The 20,391-nt window shown below is 45.7% G+C and overlaps 1 protein-coding gene and 1 pseudogene across 2 annotated transcripts in view; both read left to right on the forward strand.

Moving 5' to 3' along the window:
• The window catches only part of LOC309564361 (uncharacterized protein), a 1,000,117-nt gene that overhangs the window by 944,617 nt on the left and 35,109 nt on the right, over positions 1–20,391 (forward strand). Inside the window, exons 24-28 of the mRNA XM_082268988.1 lie at positions 6,610–6,684; positions 6,780–6,879; positions 11,089–11,205; positions 11,314–11,622; positions 11,881–13,161. Of these exons, the coding sequence (XP_082125114.1) occupies positions 6,610–6,684; positions 6,780–6,879; positions 11,089–11,205; positions 11,314–11,622; positions 11,881–13,161 (1,882 nt within the window). The remainder of the gene's footprint in view (positions 1–6,609; positions 6,685–6,779; positions 6,880–11,088; positions 11,206–11,313; positions 11,623–11,880; positions 13,162–20,391) is intronic.
• Positions 1,087–6,664, forward strand: LOC309562907 (gastrula zinc finger protein XlCGF48.2-like; annotated as a pseudogene). Its single transcript, XR_014226217.1, has 4 exons — positions 1,087–1,135; positions 4,810–4,945; positions 6,045–6,446; positions 6,554–6,664. The product of XR_014226217.1 is annotated as a gastrula zinc finger protein XlCGF48.2-like (transcript).

Raw genomic sequence — 20,391 nt, forward strand, 5'->3', positions numbered from 1 at the left:
ACATACAAGCGACGCTACTTCGCACTGCGACCTCCGAGGTCGCGGTGCGAGCAGCGCGCCGCGACCTCGGAGCGGCCGCCACGGACTTCATAACATTGAAGTCTATGGCGGTCGCCTCCGGGTCGCCCCAAAGAAGCTCCGGACCCTTTTTCTAAGTCGGAGCGACTTGTGTCGCTCCTATTAGAACGGGTCCGCAGCTTCCCTATGGAAGGCGACCTGTGAGGCGACCAGGTCGCCTCACAGGTCGCCTTAGTGTGAACGGGGACTAAATGTATCCCTTAGTTTGTAGACGTGATAACTACTTTCTTAGTGGGATTTTTTTTAAACCAAAAACTTGTAGCAGAATACATATTGGCCTAAATTGATGAAGAAATTCGATTTTTCTTCCTTTTTTTATTGGATGTGTTTTATAGCAGAAAGTAAAAATATATATATTTTTTTTTTAATTGTCGTTTTTTTTTTTTTTTTGTTTATAGCGCAAAAAAAAAATAAAAACTGCAGCGGTGATTAAATACCACCCACAGAAAGCTCTATTTGTGGGGGGAAAAAAAAGGGCATCAATTTTATTTGGGTACAGCGTCGCACGTCCGCGTAATTGTCAGTGAAAGCAAAAAATAGCCCGATCATGAAGGGGGGTAAACCTTCCGGGGCTGAAGTGGTAAAGTTGGTATACAGGGATCGGACAAAGAAATTCATAACCAAAACTTGCCATGGCACATGTTTCCCGCATCGCCATTTTCCCAAAGGCGGTAAACAATGCACGCCTGGGAAATGGCGTGATGGTATTAAGAAGAATTTTTCTATTTATGATAGAACCTTAGATGCTGGGATTGCCCCAGGTGTAAAAAACTATAAAAGAATCTTGGTAAAAAAAATCTAGTTCTCTTATGTCTGCATAATAGGTGCTACAACAAAATGGCCGCCGCTCTTCTCGCTAACTACGGAAGCCCGAGGGAGCTAAACCACGCAAAACTACGGGCCGCCAGCAGAGGGCGCAGGTCGGCGCTCGCTCTCCTCCACCTACCGCCCAGAGACTCATCTCTCTTTCCCTCCCGGAAGTGACAGGGCCGATCAGACCGGAAGTCGGATAGAGAGGAGGTTTGAGACTTCCGGTCGGGTTGATTTACTGTTGCAGGTGAGTGTTGGAGTGATGAGGAGAATGGGAAGTGTTATTAAACGTTTCAAAGGTGAAGGAGGAGGAGGAGGAAATGGTGCTCAGAGAGGAACAGAAGTGGGTTACTCCACTTCACTGGCACTGTAGCTGTTACCCATTACAGCCATTCACATTGTCTCCTTTGCTCACTAGTTGCTATGAGCAACCAAAGGCCTCATTTACTAAACCTTGGAGCCTTGTGGGCAAATGAGAATGCGTTAACCACTTGCCGACTGCCCGCCGCAGATATACTGCGGCAGGCTGCGTTAACCTTTGTACCTCTACGGCTTTTTCGCAGCAGCGCTCCTGGGGGCCCGCGCCCCCCCATTAGGCAGCAGGGAAGCCGATCCACGGGGCCGGCGGCCATGATTGCTGCCAGGCACCCGCGATCGCTCCCCGCTGAGAGAGAAGGACGGTCGGCCGTTGTAAACACGGCCGACCGTTCTCTCTGGAATGATCACAGAGCCCCTGTGATCCTTCTATTTAGGAGCACAGGTCTCTGTGTTGATTCCACAAGTCCCTCCCCATACAGTTAGAAAGCACCCCCTAGGGACGCATTTAACCCTTTGATCGCCCCTGGGTTAACCCCTTCCCTGCCAGTGTCATTATTACAGTAACAGTGCATATTTTTAGCACTGATTACTGTAGTGATGTCACTGGTCCCCCAAAAAGTGTAAAAAATGTCAGTTAGGGGTCCGATCTGTCCGCCGCAATGTCGCAGTCCCGCTAAAAATCGCTGATCGCTGCCATTACTAGTAAAAAAAAAAAAAATGACATAAATCTTTCCCGTAGTTAGTAGACGCGATAACTTTTGCGCAAACCAATCAAATCAAAATACGCTTATTGCCCTTTTTTTTTTTTTACCAAAAATATGCAGCAGAATACAAATTGGCCTAAAATGTTGAAAGAATTAGTTTTTTACATTTTTTTGGGGGGGGGAGGGGGGGAATATTAGTCCCCGTTCACACTGGGGCGACCTGTGAGGCGACCTGGTCGCCTCACAGGTCGCCTTCCATAGGGAAGCTGCGGACCCGTTCTAATAGGAGCGACACAAGTCGCTCCGACTTAGAAAAAGGGTCCGGAGCTTCTTTGGGGCGACCCGGAGCGACCGTCATAGACTTCAATGTTATGAAGTCCGTGCCGGCCGCTCCGAGGTCGCGGGGCGAGCAGCGCGCCGCGACCTCGGAGGTCGCCCCGGGAAGTAGCGTCGCTGCTATGTGAACGGGGCCTAATATAGCAGAAAGTGAACAATATCGTTTTTATTTTTGTTTGTTTGTTTTTTGTTTTTCAGAATTGTCGCTCTTTTTTTTTGTTTATAGCGCAAAAAAATAAATAAATTGCGTAGTTGATCAAATACCACCAAAAGGAATCTCTATTTGTGGGGGAAAAAAAAGGACATCAATTTTATTTGGGTACAGAGTCGCACGACCGCGCAATTGTCAGTTAAAATAACGCAGTGCCGAATCGCAAAAAATGGCCTGGTCATTAACCGCTTGCTGACTGCCCACAGTAATATTACTGCGGCAGTGCGGCTCCCCTGGGTCCAGTTTCCGTGGCGCGCTCCCGCTGTGTGGGAATCGGGCAGCGGGAGGAGAGACTTCCTCCCACGATCGTCCGGTAAACAGAGAGAAGACCCGCCTGCTTATGTAAACAAAGCAGGCGGGTCTTCTCAGTGACAGGCAGGGACAGATCAGCAGTTTCTGCAATCTCTGTGCCTGCCACAGAACTCCCCCCGTTAACCACTTGCTGACCACCCGCCTGCCGCACAGCTGGCTCGGCTGCGCGAACCAAGGTGTTTAATCAGCTGTGGCTCGGTCAAGGGATCCTCTCACGCTGTTAGCCCCGTGGGGTCAATTTCGGCTGATTTACGCCTTCCCTCCTCTCAAGCTTCTGCCCAGACTTCTACGCAGGATAGAGGCAGAAGGGGTTCCAGTCGGACTTAGTATGTCGATCTGGTGCGACGTTCCTTGGAAGCTTCCTCTCAGGGAGGATCTTCTGTCCCAAGGGCCGATCTTCCATTCTGCTTAACAGTCGCTGGCTTTGGCGGCTTGGCTGTTGAATGCCAGTTACTGAAGGATAGGGGTTTATCTGAGTCAGTAATTCCTACCCTGTTGAAAGCTAGGAAATCTACTTCTAGGAAGATCTACCATCGTACGTAGAAGATGTGGTGCGAGTCTCTTGGGATTCCTCCTCGCTCCTTCTCGGTGGCTCGGATCTTAACCTTCCTTCAATGGGGGGTTGAACAGAAATTGGCCTTGAGTACCATCAAGGGCCAGGTGTCGGCTTTGGCGGTCTTCTTCCAACAACCTTTGGTGACATACTCCCTGGTGTGTGCCTTTCTTCAGGGTGTCCAACATTTGATTTCTCCAGTGCGACTCCGTTGCGGCCTTGGGATCTTAATTTGGTGCTTTCAGCTCTGCAGAAGCCTCCTTTTGAAAATATTTGGGAGATTCCCCTGCTTACGTTGTCTCAGAAGGTGGCTATTAATTCTGCACGCAGGGTGTCGGAACTGGTGGTATTATCCTGTCGTTCACCTTACCTTTCTTCGCCTCTGTCCGTCGTTCCTTCCAAAGGTTGTCTCTGATTTTCATTTGAATGAAGACATTGTGTTGCCTTCCCAGTGTCCCAGGCCTAAACATCTGATGGAAATTGACTTGCATGCCTTGGATGTGGTCCGGGCAATCAGGGTGTACCGGGCAGCTACGGAGTCTTTCAGGAAGTAAGACTCTCAATTTGTGCTCACCAATGGACCTCGAAAAAGGTTGTCTGCTTCCTCTGCGACCATTTCCAGATGGATCAGACAGACAGTGGTTCAGGCCTATTCCATCAGGGGTCAGGTTCCTCCTTTCCCTGTCAAGGTGCACTCTACTAGGGCGCTTAGTCATCAGGAGTCAGTGACGCAGGTTTGCAATAGCTGACTGTTCTTCACTCTCAGCGGGGAGCGATTGCGGGTGGCAGGTGGCAATCAGAGCAGCCTGCCACGTGCATCGAAGTCCCGGCTGCCAAGTGGGGGCGGGAGCGCTGCCGCGGGGCGCGCTCGCCCCCTAGCTGCATGCGCGCAACTGACGTAGGTCTATGTCGTTTCGCGCAGAAGGGCTGCCCTGCCGCAGTATATTGGCAGTGGGTGGTCCGGAACCGGTTAAAGTAGAATTACAGCCTAACACTGACTATAACACTGACGGACACTTGTTGCGGTTTGAACTGAGTCGTTTTTTACTCTCAATTTGGAGAGATTTCCTTTTACTTCTGTTGTGTCTCCTTGCCAGGAAGTAAAGTGAAATATCCCTAGTGGGGATACAGACCGCAGAAAGAAACCTGGCCAGGATTCTGACCCTTCCCTCATCTTTCCTGAATCTAAAATAAAATACAGTCTTGTATTGTGGATATGGAGGTAGTGGAAGGAAGTTAAGGATAAAGATCAGGGGCTCCTGTGAAGACAGATGATAAGACGATGGAGGTACAGGACATGCTTTAAGAAAACTGGCTCAATCTCTTACGGTAATACCACTTAAGTTGTATCCCTCCTCAATCTCTTACGATAATACCATTTAAGTTGTATCCCTCCTCTTCTGTTGCCAAAGATCCCCGAAGTACAATGATGTTCGTAATTCTCTTCTTATCAGATATTTTAAATTGTATTTTTTTTTTTTTTTCAGGTCAAACTGAAGCCAATTATATGAAAAAAGGGCCCCGTATCAGTCCAATTGTTGCAAGATGGAGATGGAGCGGAGTTACATGACTGAAAGGATATTACACCTCACCCTGGAGATCATCTACCTGCTGACCGGAGAGGTGAGAAGGATTCTGGGAGGTCACATGACATCGCTCTTATCTCTATTAACCATTTGCCAACAGTAATTTTATTGCTGGTTGGCAGGTTGAGCAGCCACAGCAACATACCCTTATGTCGTCCTGCTCATGCACAGCAGATTACGGTGCACGGTATCACATGACACCTAGTAAAAATGGAATCCATTCATGACATCATTGTTTACTACTGCGTGTGATCTGTCAATGGTCACCAGTGATCACTTGGTACCTGGGCCAATCACAGCACTGTGTACCATGTGATAGCCATGGGCCCATAACAATAGAAATCAATGAGTCATGATGAAAGCCATTCATGACAGTTCAAACGATTTCTGTTACAGTGATCTTCATTGTAACAAGCAAGCACAGTGTAAAAAAAAAAAATCCCTGATCACCCCCCAGAGCAGTACAATGTTACTATGGTGACACTAAACTATTCTGATGAGAGTATTTAAAAAAAATGTAAAAATTGTGAAAAAAAAAAAAAGTTTTACTGCTACAGGGCTGATATGCACTTTTTCCGATATATCGGAATCGGCCCCAGAGGTTACTGATATTGCCGATATTTCGGGAAAGTGCTTGTACCGGAGTGATGGGTGCAGCTAGAGGCATCACCCCGGTACTGGCGTCCATAGCCAATGGTCGCCTGTCTTGTAATGACAACCGATGCGGCTGAGAAGCCGATCGGCTGTCATTACAAGGAGCGGGAGGGGACGTCTCTCCCCCCCACCTTCCGCGGCTCGCCCGGGTCTCCTGTCCCACCGGCCGCCGAAGACCCGATCAAAGCATTCGGCTCTGATCGAGTTTCTATGCAAAAACCCGGAAGTGATGTCATGAGTAACATCACTTCTGGGTACTGTCTGGCGCCAGATTAAAAAAAATGACAGCATTCAAAACAGCCAAACTTGGGGTTTTGAATGCTTTTAAGTGCAGAGGAGGGGTTTGGGGTCTTTTAGACCCCCAGATCCCTCCACAAAAGTACCTGTCAAAATAAAAAAAATGTTTTGTGGGGGAATTGTATGCAGTGCTTATGAGGCGTTCCATTTCTGCTATCAAATTTGTTGCATTTCTTACCCTGCAGGATTACGAACCAGTAAAGAAAGGGATAAAACAACATATGACAGCCAGCAACTGTCCCCAAACGTTAGTGAGATGGAGCAAGAACCAGAGAAGTATCAAGGAGCCATCGCCTCACTCTCCAACACCCGAGAAAGAGAACGACAAGAAGATCCTAGAAGTCACCCAGAAGATCATTGAGCTGCTGACAGGAGAGGTGAGCGGTGCCGGGAATTCTGGGACATTATCCAGTAACAGACAAGGGATGTGTCTGGATGGTGACTGTATCATTGTGTGTGTCAGGTTCCTATAAGGTGTCAGGATGTCACTGTCTATTTCTCCATGGAGGAGTGGGAGTATATAGAAGGACACAAGGACCTCTACACTGACGTCATGATGGAGAAGCGGCCGCCCCTCACATCACCGGGTAACAGGAGACATTAATTTCTTGTATTGAGGATCCCCCTAGATACACATCCTCTGATATAAAGACATAGAAACAATGTATTCAGTCAGTGTGTGTGTTTCCTACAGATGGATCCAGTAATAGAAATACCCCAGAGAGATGTCCCCGTCCTCTGTATTCCCAGGACTCCACACAGGAACACAAGAAGATCACAGAGGATTCTGTAGACCTTTGCCAGGATATCGATTATGATTATCAAGTAAGTGCGATTTTATTTATTACAGTAAATGTGCATTTCATAGTTATCATTTTCCTTAATCCAATAGGTTTAAGAGTTGTTTATGCCTCAACCAGGGTGAAAACCTGGTTCTTGTTAAAGTTGAAGGTTTGGAAACAGAAGAGTCGTATATGATGGGTGAAGATGGGGAGGAACTTCCTTCAGAGATCACTTTAGGTGAGTAATAAACACTAAATCCAGAACAGAAGTCAATAAATTCCTCCATAGAAATTCCTCACCTCAGTCAACATGCCTCATCTTTTCTATTATTCCTCCGTTCCTGATATATAAGGATCATAACTGAAATTTAGCATGTGATAACAGTTGCTATGAGATGTAGCGGGGTGCCGCTGTAATGGTATGTCAAAGACTCTACTATTTCTTATGCCACCATGGCTCAGAGTGTGCATTGAAGAAAGGAACCTGCTAGTAACATCAGCACCTCTCTGACTCCTCCTCAGCTCACAAAGGTTGATTCGCATCATAGTTCCTCTGTGTGTCATGTAACTACATACCATGTTGCCAACCAAAGTCTCTACAGCCATTCCTGTGTCTTAGTTGCATCGTTCAGAATAAGCTACAGAATGGCTGAATCAAATGACCTGATTTTTTTTTAGAATAGTTTATAGTACGTGCTCAATATAGTTTAGCTAGCAAAAGTGGGTCCTTTACAGAATGTACAGGAAAGAAGTGTAGAGGGTGTGATGGTGGGCCATATGATGACTGGCAACATGTACAGGAGAGGAATATGTGGAGGGTATGATGGTGGGCAGTATGTCCAGAGGAGGAATGTAGAGGGTATGACAGTGGGCAGTGTTAACAGGGAAGGAGTTCAGAGCATATGACAGTGAGCAGTATATGCAGGAGAGGAGTGTGAATGGTATGGTGATGGGCAGTAAGTACAGAAGAGGTGTGTGAAGGGTATGACAGTGGGCAGAAGGTACAGGGGAGGAGTATGTGGAGGGTATGACGGTAGGCAGTATGGTACAGGAGAGGTGTGTGTGGAAGGTATGACAGTGAGCAGTATATGCAGTGGAGGAGTGTGGATGGTATGACGATGGGCAGTATGTACAGGAGAGGAGTATATGGAGGGTATGACGATGGGCAGTATGTACAGTAGAGGAATATATGGAGGGTATGAACATCGACCGTATGTAAAGGAGAGGAGTATGTGGAGGGTATGCCGATGGACAGTATGTTCCGAAGAGGAGAGTGGCGGGTATGACAGCTAGCAGTATGTGTAGGAGAGGTATGTGGAGGGTATGACATCGGGCAGTATGTACAGGAGAGGAGTGTGGAGGGTATGATGGTGGGCAGTATATACAGGAGAGGAGTCTGTTGAGGGTATGACTATGCACAGTATGTACAGGAGAGGAGTATATGGAGGGTATGAACATCGACAGTATGTAAAGGGGAGGAGTATGTGGAGGGTATGCCGATGGACAGTATGTTCCAGAGATGAGAGTGGCGGGTATGACAGCTAGCAGTATGTGCAGGAGAGGAGTGTGGAGGATATGACAGTGGGCAGTATGTGCAGGAGAGGTATGTGGAGGGTATGATGGTGGGCAGTATGTACAGGAGAGGAGTGTGGAGGTTATGACGGTGGAAAGTATGTACAGAAGAGTGTATGACAGTCAGCAGTATTAACAGAGTGGAGTGTAGAGGGCATGACGGTGTGCAGTATGTGCAGGTAAGGAGTGTGGAGCATATGACAGTCAGCAGTATATGCAGGAGAGGAGTATGTGGAGGGTATGACGATGGGCAGTATGTACAGGAGAGGAGTGTGGATGATATGACAATGGGCAGTATGTAAAGTGGAGGATATGACAGTGGGCAGTATCTACAGGAGATGTGTGTGAAGGGTATGACAGTGGGCAGTATGTACAGGAGAGGAGTGTGTGGAGGGTATGATGGTGGGCAGTATGTACAGGAGAGGAGTGTGTGGAGGGTATGACAGTGAGCAGTATATGCAGGAGAGGAGTGTGGACGGTATGACGATAGGCAGTATGTACAGGAGAGGAGTATATGGAGGGTATGAGGATGGGCAGTATGTACAGGAGAGGAGTATATGGAGGGTATGATGATGGGCAGTACGTACAGGAGAGGAGTATATGGAGGGTATGATGATGGGCAGTACGTACAGGAGAGGAGTATATGGAGGGTATGATGATGGGCAGTATGTACAGGAGAGGTGTGTGGAGGGTAGGAAGTTGGGCAATATGTACAGGAGAGAAGTATGTGGAGGGTATGACAATGGGCAGTATGTAAAGGAGAGGAGTGTAAAGGGTATGACGGTGGGCAGTATATACAGATGAGGAGTATGTAGAAGGTATGGCGACGGGCAGTATGTACAGGAGATGAGTATGTGGAGGGTTTGATGTTTGGCAGTATATACAGTAGAGGATTGTGGAGGGTATGACAGTGGGCAGTATGTACAGGAGAGGAGTGTGGAGGGTATGACAATGGGCAGTATGTACATGAGATGTGTGGAGGGTATGACGGTGGGCAGTATGTACAGGAGAGGAGTATGTGGAGGGTATGACGATGGGCAGTATGTACAGGAGAGGAGTGTGGAGGGTATGACTATGGGCAGTGTATACAGGAGAGGAGTATGTGGAGGGTATGACTATGGGCAGTGTATACAGGAGAGGAGTATTTGGAGGATATGACATCGGGCAGTATGTACAGGAGAGGAGCGTGGAGGGTATGACTGGGCAGTATGTACAGGAGAGGAGAATATGGAGTTTATGACGGTTGGCAGTGTGTACAAGAAGGGAGTATTTGGAAGGTATAAAAGGGGGCAGTATGTACAGGAGAGGGGTGTGGAGGGTATGACTGTGGGTAAGTATGTACAGGAGAGGGGTTTGGAGGGTATGACTGTGGGCGGTATTTACAGGAGAGGAGTGTGGAAGGTATGACAGTAGGCAGTATGTACAGGAGAGGAGTGTGGAGGGTATGACGGTGGGCAGTATGTACAGGAGAGGAGTGTGGAGGGTATAATGGTGGGCAGTATGTACAGGAGAGGAGTGGGGAGGGTATGACAGTAGGCAGTATGTACAGGAGAAGTGTGTGGAGGGTATAATGGTGGGCAGTATGTACAGGAGAGGAGTATGTGGAGGGTATGCCGGTGGGCATTATGGAGTACGTGGAGGGTATGACAGTGGGCAGTATGTACAGGATAGGAGTATGTGGAGGGTATGACAGTGGGCAGTATGTACACAAGAGGCTTATGTGGAGGGTATGACGGTGGGCAGTATGTACAGGGGAGGAGTATGTGGAGGGTATGACGGTGGGCAGTATGGAGTATGTGGAGGGTATGACAGTGGGCAGTATGTACAGGGGAGGAGTATGTGGAGGGTATGACGGTGGGCAGTATGGAGTATGTGGAGGGTATGACAGTGGGCAGTATGTACAGGATAGGAGTATGTGGAGGGTATGACAGTGGGCAGTATGTACAGGAGAGGCTTATGTGGAGGATATGACGGTGGGCAGTATGTACAGGGGAGGAGTATGTGGAGGGTATGACGGTGGGCAGTATGTACAGGAGAAGTGTGTGGAGGGTATGACAGTGGGCAGTGTGTACAAGAGAAGTATGTGGAGGGTATGATGGTGGGCAGTATGTTAGTAGAGAAGTGCAGAGGGTATGACGGTGAGCAGTATGTTAGTAGAGAAGTGCAGAGGGTATGACGGTGAGCAGTATGTTAGTAGAGAAGTGCAGAGGGTATGACGGTGAGCAGTATGTTAGTAGAGAAGTGCAGAGGGTATGACGGTGAGCAGTATGTTAGTAGAGAAGTGCAGAGGGTAAGATGGTGGGCAGTATGTTTAGGAGGGTATGAGACGAGGCAGTATGTGCAGGCGAAGAGTGTGACGGGTATGACAGTGAACCCAGTATTTGGGAAACATGGTGGGAAAGAATGCTATGACTTCCCTACCATTTAAAACCTTTGACCAAAGAAGTGTTAACTGGGATAACACAGGAGAGTTGGGAAGGGGAGGAATTGAACAGTGAGGCAGATAAAGGTATTCTTACTAAAAGTGTAAAATTAAATGGGTGCTGGAAGCCTCCAGTGACCTTCTCAAATGTTATATTCTAGGAATAATGAAGGATATTCCTGTGTACACGAGGGGTCATCTCACTGCTGCTATGAATACTGGGAAATGAGGTGGGTGTACTAGGGATAGGAAGAGGACCATTGGGTGTAGTGGGAGTTTTATCTTGCTGAGCTGGAGGCTGAATCTCCCAAATGATGGCTACACGTAGATATAATGTTATACGGGATGAGTGATAATTGCACACTTATGAGTTGTTGACATAACGGGGTCTTTATTCTGGACCCTTTGCTTCTGCTTTTACCTTCATTCCTCTCCATCTCTTACCTCTTTTAGATGGACGATACAAAAGTTACGATACAGAAGGGCTACTCATTATCCCTGGAGATGAAGTAGAAGATAATAATACCACAGCTAGTCCCATTGCTCCAAATCTCCATCCACTTCTTCATGGTACACACCTGCTGTCTGATCCCTCCACTAATAGGGGGGGCTTCCCTGGTCATTCCCAATTGGTCGCCCATCATACAGATCACACATGTGAAATGCTTTCGTGTTCAGATTCTGGCGGACATTTTCCGGACACTGTTGAACTGTCACACCAGGGGGCCCACTCCGAGGAGAAGCCATACTCCTGCTCCGAGTGCGGGAAAACCTTTGGTAAGAAAGCAAACCTGGCCAGACACCAGAGGATGCACACAGACGGGAAGTCGTACTCGTGCTCGGAGTGCGGGAAGTGTTTCTTGCGAAAGTCCAGCTTTGTGGAACATCAGCGCATGCACAAAGGGGAGAAAACCTATTCGTGTACTGAGTGCGGGAAGTGTTTCCAATGGAGATCGACATTGTTTTACCATCAGAGAAGACACAAAGGTAGGTATATTCACAGCTGGACTTAGCTTTGGAAATGTGATTTACACTGAAGGGGAGGAGTAGAGTTTTTAGCTGGCTAATCCACATGTGCAAACATGCCAAAGCAGCTAGCGAAGGAACCTGTTTCACTCTTTTTGTTTCGGACAACTAAAAACTGACAAAATCATTCTTGGCTCCAGTTGGGCTTTATTTTTTGAAGCTATGCATGAAAAAAAAAAGTTTAATATTTAATCCATCCTTCTCTTGTGTTTGTTTCAGATGGACGATACAACAGAAATAATAGAGGTAGACGGCGAGGTGGTAACATCGCAGCAGATCCTCAGAGAGTTGTCCCCATTTTACCTAAGCCCAATCCTGTCCTTCCATGTTTATATCTGTCATCTGTTCCAGTTGCCCATGTTGGCTCTTTCACTGCTATACCAGATCCGACTACCTCAGTCCTTCTAGGGAATGAGCAACACCATAGCCCTGCGCGTGCTGAACCGCTCAATGAGGGAGCACCAGGGCCACCAAAGAGGACATACCTTACTGACGGAGTAAACCCGGTGGCCTCACAGAGGACATACAATCATTATACAGCCCATATAGGGGATGAAACACTTGAGCGTGACAAGCTGCTCAGTGAAGGGTCAAACCGCGTGTCGCCCCAGAGGACGTATCCCAGAGAGGGGTCAAATCTAGTGCCACGCCAGAGAGCGAACAAAGTAGAAGGAAACCGACCCCTCAGGGAGGAAGCAAAGTTGTTGCCACCTCAGAGGGTTAACCTCAGTGAGGGAGCAAAACTGGTGCCACCCCAGAGGACATACAAAGTAGAGGGACACCGACCCTTCAGTGAGGAAGCAAATCCATTGCCACCTCAGAGGATGTACCTCAGTGAGGGAGCTAACCCGGTGCCACATCATAGGATGTACTTCAGTGAGGGAGCAAACCCAGCGCCACACCAGAGGACGTACAAAGTAGAGGGACACCAACCCCTCAATGAGGATGCAAACCCATTGCTAGCTCAGAGGACATATTTCAATGAGGGAGCAAACCTGGTGTCACACCAAAGGACGTACAAAGTAGAGGGACACCGACCTCTCAGAGAGGACGCAAACCCATTGCTAGCTCAGAGGACGTACCTAAGTGAAGGAGCAAACCCAATGCCACCTCAGAGGACATACAAAGTAGAAGATCGGTGTCCAGTTTATCCATACGATGATGACATTAACCCAAAACAAACTCCCTTGAGCCAGGACAAACTGCTCACCGTCAAGAAGGAGTTTTCATGTTTGCAGTGTGGAAAATCTTTCTTCGAGGAGTCCAACCTCCTGAAGCACCAGAAAAACCACTCTCAATCAAAGCCGCACGCATGCCCCCTATGCAGGAAGGCATTTTCTAAGAAGTCAAACCTGCTTAGACACCAGAGGTTGCACTCCAAGGAAAAACTCTTCTCCTGCTCCGAATGCGGGAAGTGTTTTCTGCGGAAATCAGTCCTCGTCGAGCACCAGCGCATGCACACTGGCGAAAAGAAGTATCGGTGCTCCGAGTGCGGGAAGTGTTTCCAATGGCGGTCGTCCCACTTCTATCACATAAGGAAGCATCGGGGCGTGATGCCGGTCTCCTGTCCGGAGTGTGGAAAATGCTTTGCGCAGAAATCGCATCTCGCTCAGCACCAGAAAATGCATGCAGCAGAGAAGCAATACTTAATTTATAATAGCTTTGGGACGGAAAGATAACAGATGGACTTGCTCCAATAGACATGGAACACATCCGACGGGAGGAGGTTTCCCGGTAGATGTGGTGCGCCATTAGCTCAGACAGATACGGCCTTCTGTTTTTTCGTTTTTTATTTTTTGTCAATACCTACCTCTAGCGATAGTAGCACTCCGTTGGCGTAAAATGCGCCTCTGATCATATCTAAGTATAAAGAAAAGTTATTATTCTTCAATTGCCAGTGAGACAGTCTGAGCTATATTCTTGTAGCCGGCAGCATGACAACCATTGAAAAGGCGCAGGTCCGATTTTTAGTGCATCAAGCTTGGTGTGTGCGTCCTGTCTTAAGGATTGTAATTTTTAATTTCTGGGAATCCATTACAGCCTTTGAGGCTATTGGGTGCACATGCCAAGCTGAAGACGATGTCTTGGCAGTCACGTTTCAAAGAAAACCTGGTCACTAACCTGCTATGCAGCATACATGGGCTTTGCTAGGAGGTGGATACTTTTTTATGCTTTGACCGATCATGATTGCATCCTTTAAATACAAATTCAAAATACATGAATATTTACTGATTCACCTGCTACAGGATTTTTAATATAGACCTGCCATTCCTGTGATGTCAACATCTCTGCCATATTCATTATAGTCACTTGCTATATCCTGATTTACTATACTGAACAAAATTTTAAACACAACACTTGTTTTTGCCCCCATTTTTCATGAGCTGAACTCAAAGATCTAAGAAAACCGGGATTCATCCGTGAAGAGAACGCCTCTCCAAAGTACCAGAAGCCATAGAATGTGAGCATTTGCCCACTCAAGTCGGTTAGGACGACAAACTGCAGTCAGGTCGAGACTCCAATGAGGACGACGAACATGCAGAGGTGCTTCCCTGAGAGGTTTCTGACAGTTTGTGCAGAAATTCTTTGGTTATGCAAACCGATTGTTGCAGCAGCTGTCCGGGTGGCTGGTCTCAGATGATCTTGGAGGTGAAGATGCTGGATGTGGAGGTCCTGAGCTGGTGTGGTTACACGTGGTCTGTGGATGTGAGGCCGGTTGGATGTACTGCCAAATTCTCTGAAACACCTTTGGAGATGGGTTATGGTAGAGAAATGAACATTCAATTCACGGCAACAGCACTGGTGGACATTCCTGCAGTCAGCATGCCAACTGCACGCTCCCTCAAAACCTGCGACATCTGTGGCATTGTGCTGTGTGATAAAACTGCACATTTTAGAGTGGCCTTTTATTATGGCCAGCCTAAGGCACACCTGTGCAATAATCATGCTGTCTAATCAGCATCCTGATATGCCACACCTGTGAGGTGGATGGATTATCTCGGCAAAGGAGAAGTGCTCACTAACACAGATTTAGACAGATTTCTGAACAATATTTGAGAGAAATAGGTCTTTTGTGTACATAGAAAAAGTCTTAGATCTTTGAGTTCAGCTCATGAAAAATGGGGGCAAAAACAAAAGTGTTGCGTTTATAATTTTTTTCAGTGTACTTTCCAGGTCAGCTCACTGGACGCAGGTGATGATCCTGATTTGCTGTCCAATGAGGAGGCAGAGACGCTACACAGGAACTAAAATCCTAAACCAGGAAGATGAATTGCTTAGTCAAGAACAAGATGGATCACCTGCCTGGCTGTGCAGTGGGGAATGTGTGGAATTACATATCTTTTTGCAGGTGAAACAGTTTACATATGCAGTACTGTGCAGAAGTCTTAGGCAGGTTTAAGAAATGCTGTAAAGTAAGAATGATTTCAAAAATATTGATTTAATTGTTGATTTTTTTTATCCATTTACAAAATGCTAGGTGAGCAAACAGAAAAAAAAATCTAAATGAAATCAATATTTGTTGAGACTACCCTTTGGCTTCAAACCAGCATCAATTCTTACACTTGCATACTTTGTACAAAGTCAGGGATTTTGTAGGATTAGAGTCGGGTGTATGATTAATCAATTATACCAAGCAGGGGCTAATGATCATCAATTTCATATGTAGGTTGAATCACAGTCCAGTCATTACCTGAAACAGAAATAGCGGTGTAGGAGACTTAAAACTGGGTGAGGAGCATCCAAACTCTCCTATTAAGGTGAGGTTGTGAAAGACCTTTTCATGTCACAGATCATATACCATGGTAAGACAGAGCGCAGCAACAAGACACAAGGTAGGTATACTGCATCAGCAAGGTCTCTCCGAGGCAAAGATTTCAAAGCAGACTGGGGTTTCAAGCTCTTTTGAAGAACAGAGAAACTTTAAACTGAGGACCAAAGTGGCAGTGGTTGGCCAAGGAAACTTAATGCAGCAGATGAAGGATACATCATGTTTACTTCTCTTCGACATCAGAAGATTTCCAGCAATGGTGTCAGAACAGAACTGATGGAAACCAGGGTGAGCCAGGTACACCCATCTACTGTTTGGAAAAATCTGACCAGAAGTGGTCTTCATGGATGAACTGGGGCCAAATACCCATAACTCCGACGTGGAAACAAGGGTAAGTGACTCACCAATGCACAAAAACATAGGACAGTCTCTATGTTTTCATGCATAGTTGATTTTGCAGAAAAATGGCAGCAGGTGCTCAAGACTGATGAGTCAAAATGTGAAATATTTGGCTGTAGCAAGAGGGAGTTTGTTCTCTGAAGGCCTGGAGAGCAGTACAATTATGAGTGGCCCGCAGGCAACTGTTAAGCGTGGTGGAGGTTCCTTGCAAATGTGGGGCTGCATTTCTGCAAATGGATTTGGTCAGGATCAATGGTGTCCTCAATGCCAAGAAATACAGGCAAATACATATCCATCATGCCATACCATCAGGGAGCCATGTGATTGGCCCCAAATTTATTCTGCAGCAGGACAACCACCCCAAACATACAGCCAATGTTATTAGAAAGTATATTCAGCGTAAAAAACAAAGAAGTCTTGGAAGTGATGGTTTGGCTGCCACAGAGCCCTGATCTCAACATCATGGAGTCTGTAAGGGATTACATAAAGAGACAGAAGAGTTGGCAGCCTACATCCACAGAAGATCTGTGGTTAGTTTGCCTAGATGTTTGGAATAACCTACCTGCCGAGTTCCTTCAAAAACCGTGTGCAAGTATACCTAGAAGAATTGATGCTGCTTTGAAGGCAAAGGGTGGTCACACAAATATTGGTTAATTTGGATTTCTCTTCTCCTCATTTACTTTCCATTTGGTAAATTGATAAAAATAAACTATTAACACTTCTATCTCTGAAAGTAATACTTTACATCATTTTTTTCACACCTGCCTAAAACTTTTGCATAGTACTGTATATATGTCAACTGTATTCATGGTTGGCTAGAGTTTCACTTAACAATTCTCTCCTGGTGTCTTCCCTCTATCTCTATGCACAGTTCAGTGAACAGTTGGACTCCTCCTTTTTACATTTCCATACAGTAATGGTGTACTAACTAAACTTTTAACCAGTCTGATAGAGCACTCGTTCTTTTCTTACACTCTGGTCTTTCCATGTGCGTAGACTATTGGAAAATTGAGTGAACGGCCACAGTGTGTTTTTGGGAGCCTCAAGACATACCGTCTTGGAGTGAATACTACATGACTGACACAACAAGGTTCAAAAAGTTAGCAAATTAGATTTTTGGGGTTACTCGTACCGTTGCATTAATAAAATATTGTAAATCTATTGATAAGTAATTTAAGTTGTAGTTAAACACTTGTAGATACTCAAGCAGCCAGAGGGCAATGTTTTCCTTGATCACAGTCAATTATGGAGGATGATGTTGGCTTGACTGCTAATGGTACTGACCTCTGAACTCTCTGCCCTTCCATTGATGTCTTCCACTCTTGTCACTTCCACCGAGAATCACTTATCTGTGCCCTATGCATGCCCTTCCTATTGACCTCTGCACATCTCTAGTGCCAATCCCATGAGCCTCCTCTTCTAGTGCCAATCCCATGAGCCTCCTCCTCAAGTCTCTCCCTGCCACGTGTGACACTGCTGGCTCTGGTGATTGACTGCTCAGACCCCTACAGCAGAAGTCGAATAGAGCAGCATCAGAGCGAAAGAGATTGTAAGCAGAAGATAACTGTGAACGTGTTCCTTTGCATTGTCCGACAGTTTGAAAATGGATTTGCTCATCACTGGCGGATGTTGTCCTTGGTTGCTTTGGTTAATAAAGAGTTTTATGTACACCCATGCCAAATATGAGCTAGTTGGACATCCCACTCCAGAACCCATGGTAATTAATGTGGAGTTTAACCTGTTGGCTAGTGTGCCCAACATGGCCACCCCCCCCCCCCCCCTATCCCAACAGTCACTGCTTCCCCTAACATAATCATTTTTCCTCTACTTGGCAAATCAGGAATTACGAAGTTGCAACACGACACCCATTATGATTTTGATGTACAAGGATGTGTGACACGTTGGGCCTATATAAATATAAACCATAATAAACTTTATTTAGTAAACTGAATAAATTATGTGTCTTACAACTTCTCTACACATGTACTGTAAATTTGTATTAAAGCTCAAATCCAACTTGTGTTCAATATTTATCATTTTAATCCTTGGTAAGTGTTGGAAATAAAAAAGAGAAAATCTGCTCCGGTGTTCTGCAAACCTCTCCAGTGCTTTCCCTCCCACAAATTTGGCAGTGCAAGGATCCAGGACTGTTCTTCTTTTGGGTTGAATGATGACCAGTGTCATTCAATCTACTTCCTACAAGCTAAGGATGTCAAGGCCCATACCTTGGGCTCACAGGAGAATGCTGCAGAGATCCTAGTGCTCTCTGCAACATTTAGGAAGTTGGTAAAAGAGGATAAGTAAATCTGTGATGTCATCTAATCAAAGATCTCTAGAAAAATAGTATATCTACTTCCTACAATCTACTTCCTACAAGCTAAGGATGTCAAGGCCCCGCCCCTACCTTGGGCTCACAGGAGAATGCTGCAGAGATCCTAGTGCTCTCTGCAACATTTAGGAAGTTGGTAAAAGAGGATAAGTAAATCTGTGACGTCATCTAATCAAAGATCTCTAGAAAAATAGTATATCTACTTCCTACAATCTACTTCCTACAAGCTAAGGATGTCAAGGCCCTGGCCCTACCCTGGGTTCACAGGAGAATGCTGCAGAGATCCTAGTGCTCTCTGCAACATTTAGGAAGTTGGTAAAAGAGGATAAGTAAATCTGTGACGTCACCTAATTAAAGATCTCTAGAAAAATAGTATATATTTTTTATTTCATTTACATTAATGTATATCAAAATTGATATATTCATTCCACATTGAATTTCTGTTATTTCTAACCTACTCCTATAAATCTGAAGTTTTGTAAATATACTTTGTAAAGATCCCCACACATTTATTTCCTTGAATTCTTTGACACATATTCACTATGCCCTGTGGGTAGGTGCTCTTGTGTCACGCGTTTCACAGAGCCTGCCTTCTGAACTACAGAGTTGCTGAGAGGAGGAGTTTCAGGAAGTGGAGTCAGTACAGGAATCACTGCTCGCAGGCAGCAAGGTACTGTGGGATATGTAGTTCTTTAGAAACTGAAAGTAAACAGCAGAGGAGAAGCTGCAAAGCATGCAGGGAATCTAGAAAGTTGTGTAGAGGTGGCCAGCAGATAGACAACACTCCCAACATGAAAGGTTTTTCAAGTAAGCTTATATTGGATTGTCATTTATAACTTGTTTGTAAGACTATTACAATGCTGATGTTACAAAATTAAAAATTATGCTGTGACTTTAAATCTCCTTTAAATGCTGCAACTGTGCTCTGGGGAGGTGGGTCAAGGGGAAGGACATCACGCTCGGAGTTAGGCTTAATTGATAATAGAGTTTGAGGGTAGGTGTATCATTTTGCAAACCTTTGTACTTCTGATTGCTTTGGTTTTTTAAAGTAATGCAAATTCATGTATTCTTCAAGTGAAGATATTGTGAACAAAAGGTGGTATTTACTCATCACCACATTCAAAAAAAGATGGATTCTCTAGTTTGTAATAGGAGGTGGGACCAAGTGAATCACTTCGCAATTTCAAGGCCACTGTACAGTTGACGTCGGGGACATTCAGAGAACAATAGAGCAGATATTTTTGGGGCCCACAGTGTCAATAATTTAAAGGAGAGCATCCTTTTCTGCAGGAGGGTTGGAGTTACAGGAAGAGTTAAGTGGAGAGGATTAGTGTTGGGTATACAGGGAGGGTTAATATTAGGCCTTCACCCTCCATGGCAGGAGCTTGCTCCATAAAATACCAGGCCTGGGCTTTTGAACTGAAAGTTGACATCTTGGTAAAAGATTTATTATTTTATCCTCTATCATTAAATACGGAATCAAGTTTTTATAATGACATTGAAAGTGAAGGTGTAATTATCTTCTGTTAGCATTTTTTATCCTGTAACACAAATAACAGCTCATTACCTACATGGGCTACCACCTGGATAACTAGGACCTGTTACCTACAGCTCATTACCTACATGGGCTACCAACTGGATAACTAGGACCTGTTACCTACAGCTCATTACCTACATGGGCTACCACCTGGATAACTAGGACCTGTTACCTACAGCTCATTACCTACATGGGCTACTTACCTGGATGAGTAGGACCTGTAGCCTACAGCTCATTACCTACATGAACTACTTACCTGGATAACTAGGACCTGTCTCGGAGATAGCAGTGTGTTCCACAACTGTCTCATGTTTATTGTGTGGAATACCACACCTATGGATGGATACTGATTTGAGTTCATCAAAAAGGTTTTACCCAACAAGGTGAGCCTTCTATCGTGGGGAGAGAGTAGGTACCAGCATTAATGAAACCAAGTAGTGCCTGTTCCCAGTATTCATTGAGATATAGTCGTTGAAACCTAGGTATAGCACCTTCCTCAAGGAGGATGGCCACTAGGCATATCCAAATGCACAGCGCTATCTAGTGTTTAAACCCCTACATAGTACTTTCCTGGATTACTAGGACCTGTCACGGAGATAGCAGTGTGTTCCACAACTGTCTCATGTTTATTGTGTGGAATACCACACCTATGGATACTGATTTGAGTTCATCAAAAAGGTTTTACCCAACAAGGTG

This window comes from Pelophylax lessonae (genome assembly GCF_965119305.1).
Source record: "Pelophylax lessonae genome assembly, chromosome: 9".
NCBI lineage: Eukaryota > Metazoa > Chordata > Amphibia > Anura > Ranidae > Pelophylax > Pelophylax lessonae.